Source organism: Zeus faber (genome assembly GCF_960531495.2).
Source record: "Zeus faber genome assembly, chromosome: 13".
Taxonomy (NCBI): Eukaryota; Metazoa; Chordata; class Actinopteri; order Zeiformes; family Zeidae; genus Zeus; species Zeus faber.
This window is the reverse complement of record NC_137198.1, coordinates 16224513-16245192: the sequence shown is the minus strand read 5'-3', so window position 1 is coordinate 16245192 and position 20680 is coordinate 16224513. Positions and strand designations below refer to the sequence as shown.

The following is a 20680-nucleotide window of genomic DNA, read 5'->3' as shown; positions in this document are numbered from 1 at the left end:
GGATTGATCTGTCTTCTGTTATTCCCCCCTCCTCTCCCCCGGGGGGCGGTTTAATTCTACAGCGGGCGTCATCGATTCCTTCTCCTTAGCCGTCATGCGGAGCAGCGAGGTTCCTTTTGACACGGACAAAGGTCACGTTGTGTGAAAAAAATCAAGGTGTTTTTGGGTGAGAGAAAATAATGGCTCTATATATATATATATATATATGTCTTTTTTTTCTGCACATCTCCTGCGGATCCATTAGAGGCATTTGAAGTGGAGACGCGGGCTGGCGGAAGCGGCCGCTAACAAGGATTCTCTCCCTGACCTCCTGACATCGGCAGGAATCCCGGGAGCGTCTCCCGTTCCCCATCAGTGGCGGCGCCGGCCCCGTGTCCAATGTGGCCCCCGCCGCATTAGAAACAGGTTTTTGTTTTCTCTCGTCGTGGGGCGCTAACAATAACCCTGGCGCTGCACATGGCTGGGAGAACATTATCTGGCGGAGAGACGTGCGAGAGTGGGATGCGGGGGTTTAGTTTGATTCCACCGGAGAAGCACATTACATTTCAACAGTATACACAGAATGTAAACTGTGGGGGATGTAATAAAAGTGTTGTTTTTTTTGGTTGCTGTTTTTTTTAGTTTCTCACTCCGCAGTTTATTGAAAGGATAATACTCAATCAGCACACACAGTGCGACGGAATGTGCCACAATAAAAGTCTCTCAGTCAGCAATTTAGTTTTTTTTATTATGCACAATGTGATTCCGAATGTGTCCGAATAAAACTAAGCTGATAAGGGGACAAACGTATTTTCTGCAAGCTGCGGGATCGCACGAAGGCATTTGCTCGATCCCTTAAAATAAACTGCAATTGTTTTGTCGGCGGGGGCTGCGTAGCTCCGGCGTTGCAAGGGGGAAAAAAAATGCGGTAAAAGTTTAAATGGAGTTTAAATGCTTTGCACGAAATGGATTTGCGAGGACGTAATGCCCCTATTATTTAAACGCCAAGACACCTGTTACTGTCGGTGCTTGAAATCGCCGAAACCTGGAGTGCCATCCTGTATGAATGGAATACAGGCAGGGTGGAGTGGGTGGAGAAGAGTGTCCGGAGTGATCTGGGACAGAAGGGTTCCCGCAAGAGTGAAGGGGAAGGTCTACAGGACAGTAGTGAGAGCAGCTATGTCGTACGGTTTAGAGGCGGTGGCACTGTCAAAAAGGCAGGTGGCTGAAGTGGAGGTGGCAGAGTTGAGGATGTTGAGATTTTCATCGGGGGTGACCAGGATGGACAGGATTAAGAATGAGTTCATTAGAGGGACAGCTCAGGTTGGACAGTTTGCTGGAAAAGCGAGAGAGGCCAGATTGAGATGGTTTGGACACGTGTGCAGGAGAGATGAGAGTTACACTGGGAGAAGGATGCTGAGGATGGAGCTGGCAGGCAAGAGGAAAAGAGGAAGAGGCCAAAGAGAAGGTTTATGGATGCGGTGAGGGAGGAGAAGACAAAGAAGAAGAAGACGAAAAAGAAGAAGAAGAAGAAGAAGAAGAATGAATGGACTCTCAAAACCCAGACAGAGCGTACTCTGTGACGGCTTTTGTTTTTTGGCCGAAGCCGTGCAGCTCCTCGGGGTGAAGGTGACAAGAGTGCACGTGCACGTGCACACCCGCCCACACCCACATGTGAGTGAGTGTTGTGGGTGGGGGTGGGGGGGGGGTGCAGTGACAGGTGCACAGACCCAGGTAAGTGACATGATGCGAGGAGACAGCGCCGTGACTCACCGGGGCACAAAGTGAGCTCCTAAAAGATGAACCTATTTATTTATAACCTCTCCTCCGCCCGCGTCTGGTGACCGCCAGGAGCGTTCCAGACGCGCTGACAGACAGGTTCCTCCCGAATGTGTTATTCTGCCCGGGATGAGTGCTCGGTTTTCACCCCCTCCGTGGTTGTTAAAGAATTTGTGCATGAGTGTTTATCCTCGCCCGTCTCCGGCTTGGCTGGATAACCCGCCAGGAAGGGAAGCCCCGGCGAGGACGGACGTGTGCCTCACGTCCTTTTTTAATGGAGCGACAGGAATGAGATGCGAATGAAGCTACGGCTCTGACGGCGCAGCGGAGATTATTGGGTTATCTCCCTCAATCATACACTGGTACTTCTACGTGCTTTACACAAAAGGAGGATTCAAATTAGTGGACAAACTGGGATTAAGATAGATAGATAGATAGATAGATAGATAGATAGATAGATAGATAGATAGACAGACAGACAGACAGACAGACAGACAGACAGACAGACAGACAGACAAATAGACGGATGGACGGATGGGCGGCTGGATGGATAGATGGATGGATGGATGGACAGACAGAAGGTCGGACAGACAGACAGAGAGACAGATAGATAGATAGATAGATAGATAGATAGATAGATAGATAGACAGACAGACAGACAGACAGACAGACAGACAGACAGACAGATAGATAGATAGATAGATAGACAGACAGATAGACGGATGGATGGATAGACGGATGCGTGGATGGATAGATGGATGGGTGGATGATAGATGGATGGGTGGAAGGATAGATAAATGGATGGGCCGACAGACTGAGAGCTAGATAGATGGACGGACAGACGGACTGATGGACTGATGGATAACTCTTTTGATTAATTTGAAGATAAAAGCAATGTAGGGAATGTACAATAAACAAAGCCAAAATTTAAACATAAACGATAAAGACATGAAAAAATGGCTATAACAATAATAAATGCAGGAATAAATGGCAACACACGCTAACCTTTACTATTTTCAATATAAAATAACCTCGGCGTGAACAATAAAGCAAACCTCGCCGTTAAAGAAAATCAAACCTAAGAATGATGAATGAAGAAAAATATTGGTTCATCAATACTAACACACTTTTTTCTAAAAAATAAAAATGATTGCGGTTCCGGAACAACATCAATAAGGCCGCTGTGTTTTCCGAGTTAGAACTGGGCGTAAACGTCAAATCATAATGTTGTTCCATTTTTTTTTTCAATCCGTCCATACTGTAAAATAATAATAATTTATGCGCTCCTGAGCACGCCGAGGAGCAGGGACACGGCACAGGCACGTTAAAAGGAATCCATCATATTAATGATCTTCAGGCTGCTTCATTATTCATAGAGGAGCAGCTCGACCGTCCAAATAAATAATCATTCGTGTTTCCATAATGGAAATGTTCAAATCTCACCAAAGAGGACGTCATTAATCATGCCGCTCTCTCTCTCGCTCACACACACACACACACTTGCTTACTGTACCATTGCAAAAGAGCCCCAAAGTTTGGAAACCCGCCCCAGGGGTGATTATTCACTTCAGTTCTCAAAGAGGAAGCGCAATTATGACTGAATTTGAGCACCAGAGTCTCCCGCTGGGTCTCTCCCAAGTTGCAGATTTAGGGCTGGAGTGGGTTCTCCCTCTTCAGGTGGAGAGTTTGGGTACAGCGGCGTTTGTCCTCCGTGACCAAAAAAAAAAATGGGACCTTGGCTTTGGCCCCACTCCCACCGGAGCGCATTTAACCTAATGAGACATCCGTGGAATTGGTAGGGGAAGGGTAACCACCATGCCACGGTGCTTCTTCCAGATCCTCCCGGGTCGCCCGACCCCCGTCACCTGGACAAACCCACTCCCTTGGCACCGCCACCGCGACCTGCCAGCCAAATTCCAAATTATGCCTGAAGCTTTTACGCTCCCCCTGGAATTTCTTCCGAGTGCGAGTTCCAAAACCCCCGTTCCTGAAATTGCTTCTGATACGTTGGCAGCTCTCCGACTGCGGTGTTTGGTCGTTATCACGGTGCAGAGGGGTGAAGCTCATTTTTAATTTCTCTGGTTACGAGATGTGCTATAAGTCCCTTTCCTTAGAGCCATGCCTTACCGACGCCCAGCTTTGCTATCACACCCGGAACAAATAACTCTGGTTTAGTTTCTCTAACAGTGCTTTCAGGAGTTAATTCAGTGGGAGGCGGATAGAGGTAACTTACGGTAAACAAAATGAGCTCTTACGGAGGCTTAGGTTTTTAAGCTCCGTTCTCTCCAACGGAGCAGACAGCCGGGGAGAATATAAGAGGATATAAATAGTTGCATGTGTTTGTGCGGGAATTCTTCTTCCTTATTGGCGCCTGTAATCCGTCTGCCCAATTTCCGACTCTGCCCGCCGTGTTCCAACACCTCCGCACGTTTTCCCGCAACGTTCGCGCGCCTCGGTCGGCGGTTTGGGCTTTTTCTCGCCCCTTCCCCTCAGGTCTGGAAGGAGTTTTCAAGGGCTCTCCATCAGGCAGGAACGGGGAGGGCGGAAAAGTCAGCGTCCACGGCTGAAACCTGACCACTCCAGAGCCAAAAAACCCTGACGAGCTCCTCCTCACACAGCCGCACAGAGCATCCACAGCCGGGCGGATTACCTCGACGATCCGAGGAAGGTTCAGGGTGACGCTCACATGCTTTTGGCAGTATTACTCCTACGAAAGGTGCAGAAAGGCAGCTGAAAGGTAGATTAAAAACCCTGCAAATCCAACCTAGACTGCAGCCCCCCCCAAAAAAAAAGAGGAATTCAAATTTTTGTTGTTTTTACTGTTGCTTTGTATCTGCGTTTCAACTCGCCTCGGTGGTCAGAAGTGCTGTGTTGGCAAATGCTTTGTTAGAGACTTTAATCAAACAGGAAATAATGCACTGAATGGCCCTTTGGGAAAAGTCACTTAACCCCCCCCCCCCTTTATTGACAAAAGCTGGCAAGTGCAGATCAAATTAAGTGGTTTAATACTTTCCCCCGCAAATCGGATTAAGACGATTAATTCTCAAAAGTGTTTAAATGATTAAGGCTGGTTAATGGGCCGCGGGGACGGCTTCCAAGGTTCAGGGTGTCAGAGTGTGCCGCGGTATCAAAGAGAGGTCGAGGGAAGTCAACATGCAAGATAACTGCGGCAAAGAAAGAACGCGGCAATGGAGGCTTTCCACTCCTTAAAATCAGCCAACATACTTTTTTTTCAATTAATTTTACTTCACCTTTGTTTAACCCGGAGAATCTCATTATGACGTGATTTCTCGTTTCCAGGAGAGACCCGGCCAAGTCCGCAGCAATACATTAGCACAAACTACATATTTGCACATTTTAATATTGAGCTCCATAAATCCTATTGGCCTCAACGTTAAATGCAAAATGCAAAGGATTACTTTGGAAATACAATGTGTCTGCACAGTAGCAACGCTGTACCTATAGTGTAGAGTGGAAAAGGGAGCAGAAGAAGATGCCGGAGTGAGGAGCATTAATATTCTCGGTTCCAGCTTCAGGACGCTGGCAAAGCCCTGGTCCGAGGAGAAGAACCGCTGTAAAACCAGCTCTGATACTGTACACCGAGTTACTGTACCTCACCGTAGCCCACGTAATTGTGAATGTTCCCATGTCATACTAGCGGTAATCCTCACCATGGGACGGCAATTTCAATTTGGTCGGTAATGCTGATGGTGAGAGAGAGCCAGAGGAAAAGCGTGGGGGTGGTAGAGAGAGGGAACTGCACCCACTCCTCACCTCTCTTCTAATATACTGTACTCCCCTCCTCCTGGGGGAGAGGTGTCCACCACAGGCGTGGGAGTGTTTTTCCACAACATTGCGTTGTCCATTTGAGCACAAGTAGCCTCCCTGGAAGCCAGTGTGAGAAATGCAGTCGCATGCTTCACTCCTAAAGTCCCCATCCGCACCTTCATGCAGCTCCCACTCAGAGCATCTGAGGCACGGCTGGCACATTAATAACGTCCTGGACTTTTTTTTATGAGCCAGTTAAACAGAAGGCTTCCTCCTGAATAAGACACCGCGTCCAAGGTTCAATCATTGTCTTCCTGCCTTCTGGGTTCTGGGATGTTTCAACTCTGAGGAGGAAGTCAGAGGCTCCTTCCATGCAACTAAAGCAGGTCAACCATTATTATTATTGTTATTATTCCTCATAGATTATACATATCATCCCCTTCGGCCGGTTTTGCATAAAAAGCATATCTTTATTTATGCGATGTAAACACGGTTTACAATGATAAATTGTCGGCTTGAAATCTTAAGCAGCTCACCAGACCAGGGCAAAAAGGACAACCAAAATGGCTGGCTCATGATAAATGCATTGGGTTTGTCTGAAATATTAATCAAATGTAAATGTGCAATGAATTTAGTAGTGCCTCATTCAGGAGCTATTTACAGCAACCCCCCCAACGTGGTTCACCTTTTGCACTGTCCTTGAAAATAAGTGAAGTTGGTACTATTTCCTAACAATGACATCATGGAATTTGTGACAACAAGTTTCATCTCACTGGTAAGGAAGCGGTCAGAGGTGAAAGCGTTTTGTTGTTTGTAGAGAACAGCTATATGCAAAGCACGGGTATTTGTTATATAATGTGTATACAACTTTTGGGCTGGATAACTTGGATAATTATAATAATAATTATTATTGTAATCATAATAATAATAACAATAATAATCATAATCATAATTACGATTATGATTATTATTATAGTGATCATAATAATAAAAACAATTAATAAAAATAATAACGATGCTGATGCTGATGATGATGATGTTGATGTTGATGATGATGATGATGATACTACTAATAATAATAATAATAATAATAATAATAATAATAATAATGAGAAGAAGAAGAAGAAGAAGAAGAAGAAGAAGAAGAAGAAGAAGAAGAAAAATAATAAAATGCCATTTAAAATAATAATAATAACAGTCTCCGGTCTACCCTGCACTTCTGTCCAGCCAATCAGCTTGCAGTGCCCGTTTGGATGCTGAGCTCCGTGTGATGCTCAGTGTAATCCACCTTTCGCTTCCTCTGCTGCTGCGCTCCGCACGCACAGCCCCGCACGCAGGCTCCGTCCACATTGACGGAAACTTAACTTTTTTTTTTTCTTTTTTTTCCACCCCCGCCCCCAAAAAATTGACGCTGCTCTGTCAATTCCCAAACATTTGAACTACGTAGTTATTGATCCGTCTTAATCGACCCCGGTTCAAGCCCCGAGAAATGAGGAATGATGAGTGAGGAAGTCTGCAGGATCCCGCACAACAGGTAAGACGAATAGACGAATATTACTTGTTGATTGATTTATGCACGCACTAAACCGTGCAAAAAATGGGAAATGAGCGTCGTTGCAAATGTCACCATCTCCACGGGAGCCTTGAGACCGTGTTGCTCTTATATGCTTAGGATAGACATGTTTGTCATAGAAGTCGGAAATTAGGAAGATTTTTGCTGACAAGTTCAGTCCTCCAAACACAATATTTTCTAATTTCATATTAAAGATTTAATCAAAAATAATGTCATGTGCCAGAAAGGGAGGGGGGGGGGTACACAGTCATTAATAAGTCTGCAGTGTAATCACTCACGCCCCCTAATAGCCTACCTCTGTGTATCAGATGAATTATTTGTGTGTGTGTGTGTGTGTGTGTGTGTGTGTGGGGTGTGTTCTATGTTGTCTAATGTACTGCGTAATAGAATTCCCTCATATCTTAGCATGTGATGATGGAGACCTGGTGGGAAGAAAAGAAAAGCCCCTCACCGAGACTCATAAAGCTGTTGTCACATGCAGTAAAAGGCAATAGCCTGTCCTTATCCAGGCTCCAATTCCGATATTATTACCCTCACTGTTTCTATGGGCTTTTTTATGGGTTTAACTCAACGTGCACCTAATGGCCACTACTTATGCCTGTGTAAAACTGCTTTTTTACCCAGCACAAAACAGACTGCTGATGTTGTTGCCTTAGACGCTGGCCTCTGCTGATTGCCTGACACTGTAATCACTGCCTCCGTAATAGTCCCCTTTTAATAGGGCTTAAACCTTAAAAATAAATAAATAAATGAAATAAAGATAAACCGTGGCAGAAGATTATTTGTGTACTTTTCACAGACCGGCTCCCCAGCCAAATAAGCGAAAAGCACAGCGTTTCACTGAGGCTTCGAAATACAGTCAAACGACGTGGGGTAGAGTTTTCGGTCAGATCAGTATGCATTGCAAAACACCTGTCACACATCCTCTGGTTTCATATAATGTCAGCAGGAATAGGGCCGAAAGTGATTTATTTCCCTCCTCCCTGTGTAACAGATCCAGGCTACGTAGGCAGCATAGCGTCCCAAAATACAGAAGATGTCGAGTTGAAGGCTCAGGCTGGTTTATTCCTGAGGAAAAGCTGATTCCTAAAAACAAGAAATGTGTTTCTCAGTGACTCCGTGTCCTGTTCCGTCGTGGCACAGAGCGCGTCATTACCGCATTGTGAAAACTCGTAATAAACACCAATAGATGAACACACTGTTCCTCAGTCGGATTGGCGTTTTTTTGTTTTTTGGGTTTTTTTTTTTAAATTGTGCTCTATGTGTTTTTCTAGCGCCCAGATTGCCGGATTCTTGGTGCTCCCTCCTCTTTAACTCGCCGGTCGTTTGCATCCGGCCCACGTCATGGAGAGCCTCAGCGAGCTCCAGAACCCCCTGCTGGACAAAACTGGCAGACACGTGGTCCGCGGCAACTACCAGGGCTTCCAGTGCGACTACCCCAGCCACCCCTACCGGGACAACCTGATCGGCTACTTCTACGCCGGGACCAACGGCAAGACGAAGACCCAGCAGTACCTGGACGCCACGTCCCTGCACCTGGCGGTGGAGGCCTTCTACAGACCCAACTTCATCCTCTACACGGACGACGTCAGCCTCCACAGCAAGGACTCTAAGAGCGAGAGCTTCGAGACGACCTTCACGGAGAGCAAGGAGGCCATGCTGGACGGGACGTCCATGGAGGACGCCCAGGACGGCGTGCAGGAAGAGAAGGACGTGAAGATCCAGACGGTGTCGTACGACGTGGAGGAGGAGCACGGGCAGGAGTACGAGGTGAGAATATATTGAGACGACGCCTCTCTAAATGTCCAGATGTGTCTGGCGGTACGAGGAGTCGCACGAGGCCGCGCCGCACGACTCGGCCGTATCGACGCGGCGAAGCAGCGTCGGAGATGGTGGAGGCGACAACTCCGATGCGGCTTGGAAATAAATCTTTTTAATGTAGATGTCTGTTCCTGCACTGCGGTATTGATCACTTGATACTTCTATCTGGCTCTATCATCTAGAGAAAATGAGGGCGAAATGAAGTAATTTTATCTCGGAGATCCAGCGAGCACAATATAGGGTTTCCAGGAGGCGGGTGCTCTGCGCGAGCAGGATGGAGTTGATACGAGTTTTTACTGGAGATTGGACTTATTGAAGATGGCAAGGCTATACAATTAGTACGCTTCACAAGTAGATATTGTTATTTCCTTGTGAATTTCCAGAAAAGCAGCAGTCGTACCCGAAGGGAAATAACCGTTAACCTTCACAAGCGAGTTAAAGAGCCGAACTGCAAGTGGGAGCTGTTTTGTGGTACCAACAGAGCAATTAAAATACTGCGGCTATCTCAAATGAAAGATGTTTAAGCGCTTTATCGCGAGTGTGAGGGACATGTTTCAACACGAGTCGGGGTTCTCAGCTGTGCTCATTATTTTAATTTACCAATCTGATATACACCGCGAGCGTGATTCCTGCCCATTTATCACTCTCCCCTCCAAATGGTCAATTTTTTCCTCCGTCCTTCAAATCCCCCCGCAGGGCAATTACAACCCTCTTTGAGTTGGAATTTTCTTCGAGACAAAGGACTCGTCTGAATATATCGGCTCTGTGATATTTGCTCAAGTTGTTGTTATGACTCGGCGGCGGCGGCCATCCTCCCTCATGGAAAGTGCTACAGCAAAAGAGCAGAAATTGCCACAGAAGTGGCACAAATCAAATTTCATGCAGGGAGGCTTGCGAAAAATGCCCGGCGCTCCTCGTTGGCAGGGGAAGGAGCGTGGCTCTCTAACCGGGTTGGCCATGGCTCCGGCACGCATCACTTTGGCGGACTAGAAGATAGATGCCGACATGACAGCGGCTACCATTAGGGGCATAACTAATGTGCCGCTTTCAGCATAATAAGCAGGAACTCCGCCGAGGTCCGCGGAGCAGGCGAGACGGGTGCTAAGGTTAATTCACCGAGCGGACGGAGCCGGTGAAAGGTTCTCCGATTAAGGCTGGATTGAGTCCGAGCTTTCGACTTTTCCCGACCCTTTGTTTCGAGGCTTCTCCTCCAATCGATGTATCACAATGCACATTAAAACGCTCACACACAAGCACACACACTGAGGGGCTCTGGGTTACCGTGTATAGAGAGTTACAATGAACATGTGCCAGGTGTACAGAAAGCAGCTCTCCCACGGCTCATCAAAATTTAAAGAGGTGCTCCTCATAAATCCCAAATTCTGAGCATTCAGTTTCTTGCGGATTATGTTTTTCCACCGCCCGGCTTCAAATGCCACCAGTCATTTTTTTTTTTTTCGTCAGCAGATTCCTGACAGTGACGGAGCAGAGGGATATTGGCAGTAACGAGTACGCTGGGAGCACGATGCCACTCCGGTCTAAATCTGGTCGTTATGACGCCGATTTCCCCTCCGATTACAATGTCCAGGGTCTCTTTGCCGCCCCCCCCCCCCCCCATGACGGCTGTGACAAGTATTGGGAGAGCTGATTCGAGAGCGGTTATCAGTTACCAAGTCCCCAAGCACACGGCGAGGCTCCTCCAGCGATTGGCCCGTCACCGCTGCCAGGGCTGGTTCCCAGTAGGAAGAACGCACTGTACCAGTCGTTCAATGTCGTTTTTCTTTTTTTAGATCAGCGATGATTCGAGGATAGCGCCATGCGATATGACGAGCGGGTTTGTTCACACAAATCCACAGATTATGTGGATTTGACCAGCTGCTGTTTTGGTGAGTCAGACCCAGTTATCCAGGTGGGCAGTGTTCAAAAAGCAGATTACTTATAGCATGGGACCGTGGCAGCGTCGTAATCTCTTTTGAATAAAAACACAATCACCTAACAGCAGATTCGGTCTCGCATGCATTTTTAAACATGTATATGTTTCCACCAATGGAGAGATTAATCACATTTTTAATTGCTGTCTTTATATTTTAAATAACGATCGAGTTAATATGTAGAGTCTGTATTTAACCAAGATTTTTGACTCGAAAGAGCGTGATCATTGAGATTGCTGTCTAAATCGGCCCCTTATCGCCAGGCCGTTTTAAGGTATTCCTCCCTAAAAGCTTGGACACGGGGGAGAGATAGCACAGAACATAGAACTGTGTCTCTGCTGCTCCTCTCTCCGGGGCTGATTGAGCTTTTCGAAAAAGCACCTCGCTCCCCTCCCCCACCCACCCTTTTTTTGGAACGGCGATATTGGATTGATAGGAGAGGTAGAGGACGGCAACTGCTGCAGGGGAGGGGTGGTATTAGTGCAGGCTGGATTGGAGTAACCCATCTTACTGGATATAAAAAAAAAAAAGCACAATGGAAAATTCAAAGAGGGTTTGAATTTAATTCATGTGAGAAGACTCAATACGAGAATAAATATTGGATTCGGTGGCAAAGGTGCTTCCCTCCTCGAAAAAATTGCAAATTGAAAAAATAATTAAGTGCAGTAATGGCGAAATTAGTCCTCGTTTGGATTAATAAGCATCACGTTCCTCTTTGTCACGTTCTCCTCCTCCCCCTCCTCCGTGATCGCATTTCGACATCGGAAATTCGATTATTTTCTTCCCGCCTTACGTATTGAATTCTATTCAGCCTTTTTCAATTCCCTGTCTCATTTGACGCCCCGGAGCTAACAAGACCGGCTCCTTTTCAGGGGTTCTGTTGATTTAAACACACACACACGCGCGCGCACACCCTGTCTTTTGACATTTGAGAGGCGGAGACGTGTCGCGGAGCTCGTCTCTGGGCTCGTCTCTGGGCTCGTCTCTCGGCTCAGAAGGTCGACAGGACATTATGCCGTCGCTGCTTTCAGCAGTGTTGTGCTATATGCAATTTTAAAAGGTATTGGCTCCTCGGGAGGCGTCGGAAAGGCCTGAGCCGGGGTATCAAGGCGCCGTGCGGTGGGGGCTCCATGCCTTTCAAGACACCTGGTGAATGGATAGAGGCGGTGGGGTGGGGGCGGGGCACGTGTTCTAGTGGCAGCCCAGCACGTAGGGGACACCGTCCCGCCGCTGTTCCCCTGTCACCCCGCGACGGCGGAACAATCTGTTAATCCCGTGTTATCTGTCAGGTCGCTCATGGGTGTTGACGGAGGTACCAAATCCTCTCCGAGCGGCTCAGTACATCATGTCCCGGGGCGGCGGCGGAACACGGGGCGGATAGGTTTACCACGACACAGAACACACGACCTTGAACTGAAATGTGTAGTTGCATTTTGGAAGTGGAGTCAAGGTGGAGCACACATCGCTGCAGCACTGTAGTTCAATACGAGGACATTTTCTAACATGGCGTTCATCGTTTATTATCAGATGTCATGCCATAGAGTATTTGTGTGAAACTCCCTTTGACATTTATGAGAATAAAGTCTTTGTGTTCCCGAGACGCAAAACCCATCGCAGAATGACAGGAGCGAGCTCTATCGATAACGGACTGCGTGTAGAGTGGTCTGTGCCTTATCTCACCTCTGTGTATCCTTTGTCCCCCGCCCGACCCCCTCCGCCCCATCCACCGCTCGATCCCTCCATCCCCTCCGGCTCCCAGAGCGATAGCTCCAGCGACAGTGACAGCGAGGACAACTTCATTCTGCAGCCCCCCAGGGACCACCTGGGTCTGGCCATCTTCTCCATGCTCTGCTGCTTCTGGCCACTGGGCATCGTTGCGTTCTACTACTCTCACAAGGTAAAAGCTGCCTGACCCCAGAGCTGTTTTGTTTCATTTGGTTTGGAGTTTTTTTTTTTTACCCCCACTGGTTCTTTATTCATTTCCATTACACCTGCCTGCTGGGCTCCAGGAACCAAACGTGAAAGATCTGCGCGACATGCGGTGCTGCCCCTGCTGGAACTGGACCACACCATCATCCAGCGTCATCCAACATCATCCAACGTCATCCAACATCGCCCGGTGTTAAGCCGCCTGTCGCCCTCCTCTTCCTTCTACCAGACGCACCTCTAGCTTTGCTCAGTCCATGGAATTTCCACACTCGAAAGTTAAAAGCTCCCCTCCAGATTGAAAAGTCCTCAGTCTCCATGCTTTTGGCAGATTAGTGATATCCATTCGCCACCAAGCGTAACAGACACCCAGCTGATAGTGGAGCGTACTATCAGTACTAGCAATACTACAGTACATTCCTAGTACTACATCTATGCCCGAGCGAAGGCAGCCCTGCTGGCTCTGCAATGGAAGTCCATTAGGAACCAGCAGGCTTCACTGGAGCTCGGCCCGCTGCCCGGCACAGTTCTGGGTGGTGATGAGGTTTTTAGGTCAACGCTTGTTCGCACAGCGCTCTAACGCAGCTTTGTGCAAGGTCAGCGAAAACAGCTGCTCAGCCAAGTGTTCCTCCAGCCCCATTTTCCAAAGCCCAAGTCCCATGATTCCAGCTGCTTCAGACGACTGCCTGCGTAGGCTCAGGCGATTTGAGAAGTCAACACATCATCTACATTGAGCATTGACGTTGTAAAATATTGTGTCGGCCACGTGTGTGTGCCGTCGTGTCCATCATTGATTTGTTCTCCTGGTTTCCCTGACTTACACCCTGAGCCGACGGCGAGAGGCTCCAGCTCCCCCTGACCTTGACCAGGTGATGGATGGACGTCTGGCTGGATGGATGTGTGGCTGGATGGATAGATGGATGGATGGATAATGAGATTTCCCAGGTGTGCCCACCATCTGCGTTGCGTTGGCTGTGAGGAAAAGAGATCTGCGCTCTTCAAACCTAACAAGAATTATGTCCGTTGTCTGAAAAATCTTGCAAACTCATTCCAGGGAATTACACTGACGGGAAATATAACAGATGTGTCAACCAGATAAATGGATTAAAGGCCATCGTACCTTTCCATTTTTTATTTTTTTTTTTTTTTTTTTAGGAAACCAAAGCACCCAAACAACACATTTGTCACTGTCAGGCAATAATGACCTAATTGCCATGGCAACTAATAGCGCCCCAGGAGCATTAGCCGCTTTTCCCTCCTTTAACTGTGGCTGAACACCTACTCACACTCTCTTGGAGCTGATGAGTAATACTGGCTCATCGCAATGTCTGTTTTCATTTTATTTTATGTTTTGTGTGTATGTTTTTTTTTTTTTTTCAGAGTGGCAAAGCCATCGCTAAGGGAGACTTCTCCAGAGCTGGCATGATCTCCAGGAAAGCTCTTTTCCTGGCCGCTCTCTCCATCACCATCGGAGCAGGGATGTACGTGGGCGTGGTGGTGGCCCTCGTAGCCTATCTCTCCAAGCCCGGACGCGATTAACCACAGTGCAACCACAGGACCGGCTGGCTCAGGAGCGCTTGGACCGAGAGAGCGGGGGGGATTGAAATTTTGGGAGGAATTGCGACGGGTGCTGGAGCATGTCATACCTTCCGGTCTGCCGTTCTGGGACACGGCCAGTCTGGCGGCACGGCGGTTTGAAAAAGCGAGAGGACAAGAACATTACACGCGGGATGGATATTATGGCTCTGATTTCCTGGCCGTCGGTCGTCCGGGTTTTTTCCATCCCGATCTGAAGAATGCCAACGAACGGTTTTACACAAAACCTGTACCTACGAAAAAAAAAGGAAAAAAAGATCACCGATCAGCGGCACTAACCGCTTCCTTCCTCCCCAAACCCTCTCTCGCCTCTACTGTGTACAGTGTGTTTCCTCTGTCCCTACGATAACAGACGGTGGCGGTATTTACATTGCACATGACTTCCATGTAAAAAATATAAAAGTCAGGCAATGGGTTTTTTTGACGTTGTAAATTCAAGATATTATAGTATCAAGTAAACCGGGGTACGCCAGACAGAAAGGAGGACATACGTCGCAGATTGACGGCGCGTGTACGCGGCGCTGAGCAGTGATCAACAGGATAATTTGTGTTCATTGTACACTGTTAATCTTGTCAATAAATACATTGGGCATGATGAGGAACTTTCTTATCCCGTCCGTCTCTCGCACCGTTATTCATTACCTCTTCTCCAAGATATCATTGATCGCCTGCTTACAGAGGCCCGCCGCAACGCGTTTGTCGGCCCCTGTGAGTTATATCGACAATTTGCCGCCACAGATGCCGGGGCCCGCGGAACTGGCACGTCTCTCGTTCCCGGGGCTCCCGCACACATCACTCACCGCCTGCAGCCTCCGGGTGACTTTAGCTGCCAGGGCGCCCGAGAAGACGGCAGAACAAAGCCCCGGCGTCTCGAGTCAACAGGCGTGTCACGACAAAACGAAAATGAACCCCCCCCCCCCCCCCCCCGCCTCCTCCTCCCTGCCCCCGTCGGCGTCAGGCTCATCGCCCCCACACCCCCACCCCTCCCCCCTCTCCCCCGTCTCATCGGCGGCCCGGGAGGACGGAGCGGCTTTGAAGCATCCGGCACGCCGTCGCAGCAGTCGCCCTTGGGTTTGCCCTGTTTGGGGATACCGTCGAAAACCCCCCCCGCCCCAGACGGAGAGAATCGCATTAACTATTCGACGACGTCCAAATACCGCGATCCAGAGCCATTCGCCGGCCGCTCTGCTCTGCTCTAAATAGGGCAGGTATTTGGGCGAGAGCGAGAGAGAGAGAGGGAGAGCGAGCGAGAGCGCAGCCTGACCTTGTCTATATTCGTACTCTGAGTACATGGAGTCTCTACTGCATCAAATCGGGCCGGCGGTGGCGGGGGGGGGGCGAGAGTGGCCCTCTCATCAATGGAAGTTGTATGGGGCGCTGAAGTGGGCCCGCCGCGTGTGTTTTCTCTCGCTCCCCTGGTGGATGGGAAGCTTCACCCACGCCTGAATCCGGCAGCTCAGACCACCAGAAGCAAAGCGCTCGCGTTAGTCATCCCGCCCCCGCGTGAAATTTAAAAGACGTCTACCTAAGTGGCTGCGGCAGGGAGCGCAAACCCAGCAAGCCACAATTTGGGAGAGATTTTGTTTGTTTTAAGCGCCGGGTTCACTGTTCACTGTCCGTCCCCCACCCCCCCCCACCCCCACCCCCACCGCCGAGCGCCACCTCACCCCACCTCACCCCACCTCACCCCGTCGCCGAACGATCCGGGGCGGCGCCCGCTTACTCGGAAGTTTCGGCGAAGTCGCGCCCTTTTCGGAGTCGCGTCTTAACCAGTCTTAAAGAGGCTCGGAAATGGCTTTCTGACTGTTGCGCGCGGGGCTGAGGCGAGAGCTCTGTCTCGGGGAGGGGGAAACGAAGATGAATGGGCTCCAGCAAATCGGAAGGAGGGGGGTGGAGGGGGGGTTGAAAGGCGGCGGAGGGACAAAAAGACATTAAAGCTGAGAGCTACATTAATATGAGGCATGATGCACTTGGCGGTTCACGCGACTGGGAGGCATTTTCAGATTCTTATCGCCGCTTTGATAAAATAGCTGTCACCGATCCCCGCACGCGGGCCGCGGCGGGCATACAAACAACGGCCCTGATTGGTGGCGTCGCGCCGGTGAACAATCGCCCACGACAGCAGGGTTGCTCATTGCCCGGGCTACGCGTCGGGTTCGGAGATTTCCCTCAGTGAAACCTAATTTACTGCGAATAAATTATATTAATTTCCCGCGGCGGATCACCTCGACGGCAGCGGCGACAAAAAAAGACGGCGCTTCATCAACATTGGGGGGCGTGCGGTGTCAACGGACTGATGAAAACGAATGGCAAACAAACATAAAATAAAGAGAATAATGAGTAAAATGCGAAACAGTAGTAGTCGTAGTAGTAGTAGTAGTAGAAAAGATGAACAACAATCCAGCGCCAGATACTACGAATGACAAAGACACGATCACGCTGTCGGTTGCGATATGGTGCTTGTCCAGACGTCATTTCTCATGCAATTTGAAAAATGAATCTGTCTTCCAGGATCCCAGACGTATTTTCAAGGTCATTTCGAACATTAATGCGACTGGACAAAAGGGGCAACGGTACATAAATGCAGATCTGTTCTTCCGATGAGGCGTGCGGGCGCGGGAGGAGCCCCGACGATGCACAAATGGTTGATGAGGATATGCTGCACGATCGGAGAACAGAGCCTCTTTGGGTGAGTCGTCCCTCCCCCCCGCGAGGCCTCGTTCGGTGTCCTGGAAGCGCGACTGCATCTGACACCTTTCAAGGTCCGTTTCCCCCAATTTCCTCAAGGTTTGAGGGTCAGTGGCAGCTCTCTGTCGGTCGATAACGCCGTGGGTGAACGTGCGTATGTGTCCTCTCAGCGCTCATAACGGCTCCCCGTCAGGTGGTGATGAGCGGGCCGTTGGAAATAAGATAACGAGCGGCCCTTCACCATTAAGGACGGCACCTCCTGAAAAAATGCACCTTGTGGAAAGAAGGGAGAAGGGGAGTGGATGTGGCACCTCATTGAACACAAAGTGCTGAAACGAAGAAGCGTTATTATTTAAACGTTGGATATGCACCCGGTCGCCTTTGACAAGCTCTAAAGTCGGTCTGAAACTCGAAAAACGTGGAACGTGTAAAAAAATTAAAATAAAACCCCCCGTCTGCCAGAGCCTTGAAACGGGGAGCTGTGCCTGCGTTTAATTCATTAATTCCGTCGCATCCGGTGGAAACCGTGCTTGGCGGCTGCCGTTCCATCCCTCAGTGCAGAGGCAGTCAAACCTTTGTGCATTCCCCCCCCTGTAGATTAACTACAGTGGCTCGGGAGACTTCTCAAAGGAACAAAAAAAAAACCCCCCAAAAAACCAGACGATTTCTCCTCTGGAATCAATATGGCTGTGCGTCCAAATAAAAAAAAAATAAAAAAGAGGAAGAAGAAGATGAGTCAATGCTTTACACTGCTCCCGCCGTCGCCGATCTCCGCAGGTCCGGTGTTCACAGAGCCAGAGAACATCCCCCATTACACCCAAGGGCGCCGGGGGAGAATCCTCAAGTCTCCTCAAACCCGCCGCCCGCCCCCGACGCCCCCCAAATACACAGAAAATGCCTCTTTTCTCTTATTCTTCAGGTCCAGTGGAACATCTCAGTGTTGTGTTGCACTAAGCATCCCTCCAACCCCCGGCAGCATCGCCTACAGCCACCCAGAAGCCGCCATCAATTTCTAATAACACGTTGCCTTCTTTTCTACCCCTAAACCAACCGCCAGTGCCACCGCCCACTATCTCCAGAGCAACAGATTCACTTCAGAACACAGTGCATCTCTGAGGCATGCACACACACACACACACACACACACACACACACACACACACACACGCACACACACACATGCACACACACACGCGTGCACACACACACACGCGTGCACACACACACGCACACATACACACAGACAGACACACACACAGACACACAGACACACACACACACACACACACACAAACACACACACACACACACACACAGACACACACACATAGACACACGCGTGTTTCGTTCTAATCTGCCGTCACACCTTTGTCCATGACAACATGCCTCTCTCCGTGATGGCATTTGCCAGCGCGCACTCTCCGGCGATAGCGGCATCACAGCCTCGTGTCGATAAGCTTGACTTATCTTCTCCGGAGCAACATGGCGGCTCTGCCTATCTTCCCCCCCCCCCCCCTCCCTCTCTCGCCCGCCCGCTCTTCATGATAAGTGAAGTCCGGACCCCCCCGACACACTCTGAGCGTCCCTCAAAACCACAACCGCTGTTTTAACGCCGGCGGCGCTGACTAATGCAGCTCTGAGATAAGAGAGAGAGAGGGAGGGAGAGAGAGAGAGAGAGAGAGAGAGAGAGAGAGAGAGAGAGGTGAAGTGATTTGCTAATGGGAAAACGGGAAACTGGGCAGGATGTGCAGCCTAATGTAATAAGAGACCGACACAGTTGTTGTTGTTGTTGTTGTTGGTCCGGGCACAGTAACCCAACAGTTTGGCAAGCCAGGCTGCTTGCAGATGGCCCGCTGCACCGTGCTGGTGTCACTTTGCACATCATAACTCTTCCCGCGGACATGGGAGTCAGGTTCAAGACTGATAGGCGGCTGGTAGGGAAGAGTGACGGAGACGCCGGCTGGACCACAGACGTGACGTGTGACAGCAAAGGTTATCCAGGGACCGGCAAACTCACACTGCTCCATTGTGGTGAACGCATTTACCATATCACCGACGCTTGACACTGACTTTACGGTGCAGTCAAAATCCTCCGATTTTTCAGGAACGTACTGTGTACTCTCTCTGGTAGACATGACCAGTGCATGGCTGAACTTCAATTAAAAAATATAATAAAATGGTAAATGGTTTGTGTTATTGGAGTGATATTACACAGCATTTCAAATTTGCCATTTCTCTTTCAGATTTGTGAAACTACTTGGATTCCATCGTTTTTTTTCCACACGCAGGCCATTTAAGGCCAGGTCCAGCTCAAAAAGCCCACATTACTAACATTAGTAGTCAAACATGGACTGGATGAATAAAACAAAATTTAAAACCCTATTTCAGATGTGTGAAACCATTATTCTACTTGAGGAAAAAAAACAACTGGAAATGGGTGGAAGGAGCATAATGCCTTCAGACATTTCAAAGGAATAGCACAAATATGACGCATGTTTATCTCTCCAAGGCATGCCTGTACAGTCAGTATATTATTGCACCGTGGTAGGAAAATAAAATAACAAAATAAAAAGGGTAAAAAAATTGCCAATACTATTTCAGAGCGTTGAAACGGTATGTAACTGGGATGAGCGATGAAAACTCCGAGCGGAGTGTAATGGAAGCCAGGGAGCTTTGGTCAAATGGACCTTGGGAGTGGACGCGGCCTGCGGTGCAGATGGATCATTTCGCCGCCATCCGTTAGCCCACAGCAGACAGCCTCATCACAGAGGCGAGCACAAGAGAGATGACTAGAAATGACACCTATTGATCACAATATCATATCATAATGTCTCAAATACTGATCACGTTACCCTTTTTTGACTCCACATGTTTGACTCATATTCAGTATATGTGTGTGTGTGTGTGTGTGTGTGTGTGTGTGTGTGTGTGTGTGTGCGTGCGTGCGTGCGTGCGTGTGTGTATGAGTGTGTGTGTGTGTATATATATATATATATTTATTTATTTTATTTATTTTATTTACTCCCCACACAAAATTAATTTAGTTTACCAGAGGAATGACGTTGTTTTTTTTCTATTTATTTTAAGTACAGATCAACACTGCCCCCGTGTGGCTGAATGGACGCATTGTCTGTTTAATACACAATTTTGGTTGTTGGTATCTCCACATCTTATAAAGAGCAATATGTCAAAAGTAGACAACTCATCAAACTTCACAGCATTTTCAAGGACAAAATGACAGCAGCCAATGCCAGATACATGTTATATGCCAGAGAGAAAGATGGGGAGAGAAGAAAATACATTCTGTATCCCATTTCCGTTTCAGACAGTCTATAATGGACTGAGATCATGTGATGTAAACACACATTGAAGGTAATATCATATGGTAATATAGTATAGTAATATGTAATGTAGTAAGAGCCACTTGAAGAAATTAAAATAAAAAAGTCCATCCTCATTTATTCATTCAATCATTTTACTTTATTATATTTCATTATACTATTGTTTTTATTCTCCATTTTATTCAAACTGTTTCTATTATTGAAACGCACCAAACCTCACCAGAACCAATTCCTAGGTTGTACCTGGCGGAATAAGGCGATGGTGATTCAACAATATG

The 20680-nt window shown here is 48.4% G+C and overlaps 1 protein-coding gene across 1 annotated transcript; it reads left to right on the top strand.

Annotated features, from left to right (window-relative positions):
• Nucleotides 1-6891: 6891 nt before the first annotated feature.
• LOC307239504 (synapse differentiation-inducing gene protein 1-like) lies at nucleotides 6892-14929 on the top strand. Its single transcript, XM_080012915.1, has 4 exons — nucleotides 6892-7060; nucleotides 8374-8869; nucleotides 12611-12748; nucleotides 14158-14929. Exons 2-4 carry the CDS (start codon nucleotides 8444-8446, stop codon nucleotides 14314-14316), a joined length of 723 nt encoding a protein of 240 aa, XP_079869041.1. The 5' UTR covers nucleotides 6892-7060; nucleotides 8374-8443; the 3' UTR covers nucleotides 14317-14929.
• Nucleotides 14930-20680: the final 5751 nt, after the last annotated feature.